This window comes from Notothenia coriiceps, unplaced genomic scaffold (genome assembly GCF_000735185.1).
Source record: "Notothenia coriiceps isolate Sejong01 unplaced genomic scaffold, NC01 NC01_scaffold00014684, whole genome shotgun sequence".
Taxonomy (NCBI): domain Eukaryota; kingdom Metazoa; phylum Chordata; class Actinopteri; order Perciformes; family Nototheniidae; genus Notothenia; species Notothenia coriiceps.
In genome coordinates, this window is record NW_011347385.1 from 1,257 (window position 1) to 3,985 (window position 2,729).

Sequence of the window (2,729 nt, forward strand, 5' to 3'; positions counted from 1 at the left end):
AAAAACACAAGGCAATGTACATAATAGAAACTAAGACACAGCAATAAACAGTCCAATATATTTCAGAAATAGAATAAAATGGCATAAAAAAGAAAAAAGATAACAAATATATGGAGCAGACAGTTATCTTCCGTTGATTGTGCTGTATCGTTAATCCTCACCTGTTCTATGTTAAAAAAAACTATACAATTGTTTGATCCTTTAGGTAAAACAACAACTGAAAGCAACGTGATTTAAATAGAAGACAGTGGTTAATCTCTGGCCTGAAATGGAATCGGAAAAATGGCATGCAATGAACTGTAAATGTAGTGTAGTGACACGCCTCATCGGCAGGGGGCAGGCTGCCGGAAAGATGCACCAAAACCTGCAAGAGGTATCGTAGAACCGGAACTAAGATTAATATCAACAACCTGTGTTACTACAATTTAGGCAAAACTTTTCTCCAGGTAAAACTGACACACTTTTAAGTTATTACATTCGATACGATTCCGTATTATGGGGGAAGTATTTTCCTGCGCGTTAGAGAAATGTTTTGTTTGTTAGTTTAGCATGTGTAGCAACTAAATAAGCTAACTTTGTGTCACCTGTCTAGCATACATTCATGTTGACAGTCTTGGTTAGCAGACAGTACTTTAATATGCCCAGGTGTCGCTCTGTTCTCAGCTTTAACAAGGTTGCGGGTGTAGCTGAATTGTGTGCGAGCTGTCGTTGACACGTCCTGGTAGTTTTATGTGGCGCTGACAGAACCCGGGTCGTTCGCAATGCTCCTGCAGCTGCTCCCACCTATCAACTAGCCGCCCGGCTGCTCTCCTGTCCGCCGCCTGCCCATGGCTCACTGCGGCCCCGCAGAGCCCAGCGCAAAGGCGCAGGCACCGCGTCCCGACAGCAACAAGCCCGTGCAGGGCAGTGTCGACCAGGGTATGAAGCCGGTGCTTTTCGAGATCTTTGGGGAGTTGTGGACCGTCCAGTCCCGGCTCGGCCAAGGAGTCTCGGCCTCAGTGTACCAGGTCAGCTCGGGCAGAGCCAGCACAACCGCCGCTGTCAAGGAGTTTCAGGCCGACACTCAGGGAGGAGACTACGGGTATCACAAGGAGAGGTCCGTGCTGGAAGATATCCAGGGACATAAAAATATAGGTAACACCATTATTTTTACTAGAATATCGCAGGGTTTATGATACTGGCTACGGTTTTTAATTCTTATGTGTCTTTTACATAGAGCAAAAAGGCCAAATTCTATTAAAACATCTATCGATTTAATATAAACGTGCTTGTCATCCGTGGAATACACCTGGTAGAACATACAGCAAGACCATTCACTAATAGTTATGGTCTGGCTTTTTAATTCGGCACATGATATCACATGACAGGATCTGAACTCAGTGTAACATCAGGCTATTAAATGTGTCACACTGACGTTCTGCTTTGGCTGACAGTTGTAAGCTCTAAAGACCTATTGTTAAAACATTGAACTATCATTATCCTGTTGTAAATGGTCCTGTCCAGTAAGAGGGTTGTTTTTACATGAAAACATGCATCAGGTCTATCTGTTTGCACTGACAGCTCTGTTCTCCTCTCAGTCACACTTTACGGGGTGTTCACCAACCACAGCTGTATGGGTGTTGCCACCCGCTGTCTGCTGCTGGAGCTCCTGGATGTCAGTGTGTCTGATCTGCTGACCAGTGGTACCCAGGGTGGAAGGTAAGTGAAGTCATGTCTCTGCTTCTCATACAGTATTCATCTGACTGCAGCAGGTTGCCAGTTCATCAGATTGGCTCCACCATTTTTAGATCTGAGGGTTATAATTTGCACTCTTATCTGTATTGATTAAAAGGGATACATTCTGATTTGTTGGAGTTGTTTGAGGTACTTCATGGTCAGTGTAGCACATATGCTGGCACACCCCCAGTATGGAGATACAGACAGGAGTACCGCAGAAAGATAAGCAATTAACTGATTGGGGCAGTGGCAAAACGTATTTCCGACACACTTAAAAAACAATATCAGTCAATTGTACGCTATATTTAGAAAACCTTCGCCGTCAGACAGCTCTTTCCGACGGGGAACTTAAGTACTTTTCAATGCTCTCTTCAAAGCCACCTGAATCCATTGACAAAAACAATAATTTTACCTGGCCGAACATGTATCAGCAGGTCTTAGTCAGTTGCAACTGAGTTAACACGAATACAAAAGTAAAATGAGTAACTTGATACAGTGTAGATTATATTTCTAGTTGCAATGACTATTAACTTATGACTGAGTTACTGCTGACCTTGAACTCAGTTTTTTTTAAATGTGACAAGGGGCATTCAGGTAATTGTAAGGCAAACGCAATCACAAACGAAAAAAAGGTTCAGAAAGATTATGCTGGTGAGTGCAGTCACTGTGAAGCTTTCTTTAATTTAGCATGCTCTCTCGGTTGAACTTGATTTTTGATGTTTTTGTCAGACCCCAACAGGGCCACTCCATGTGGCTGGTGCAGCACTGTGCCAGAGACATCATGGAGGCTCTCGCCTTCCTCCACAAGGAAGGCTACGTCCACGCCGACCTCAAGCCACGCAACATCCTCTGGAGCGCCGATGACGAGTGCTTTAAGCTCATCGACTTCGGACTCAGCTTCAAAGAGGGAAACCAGGTGGGTGCCTGGGAGTCTGAGGCCAGTTTAAGGAGCAGCTAGGATAATAAATGTTGGATTTCTTTTTATTAATAATAATAATAATAATAATAATAAT

At 43.7% G+C, this 2,729-nt stretch overlaps 1 protein-coding gene across 1 annotated transcript; it reads left to right on the forward strand.

The window, feature by feature from the left end:
• Nucleotides 1-403: 403 nt before the first annotated feature.
• LOC104948619 (serine/threonine-protein kinase Kist-like) lies at nt 404-2,632 on the forward strand (the record flags this gene model as incomplete). The annotated part of the gene is made up of 3 exons (XM_010774823.1): nt 404-1,134; nt 1,578-1,698; nt 2,446-2,632. Coding segments are annotated over exons 1-3 (615 nt in total), but the record flags the coding sequence as incomplete, so codon positions are not given.
• Between the last annotated feature and the right edge of the window lie 97 nt (nt 2,633-2,729).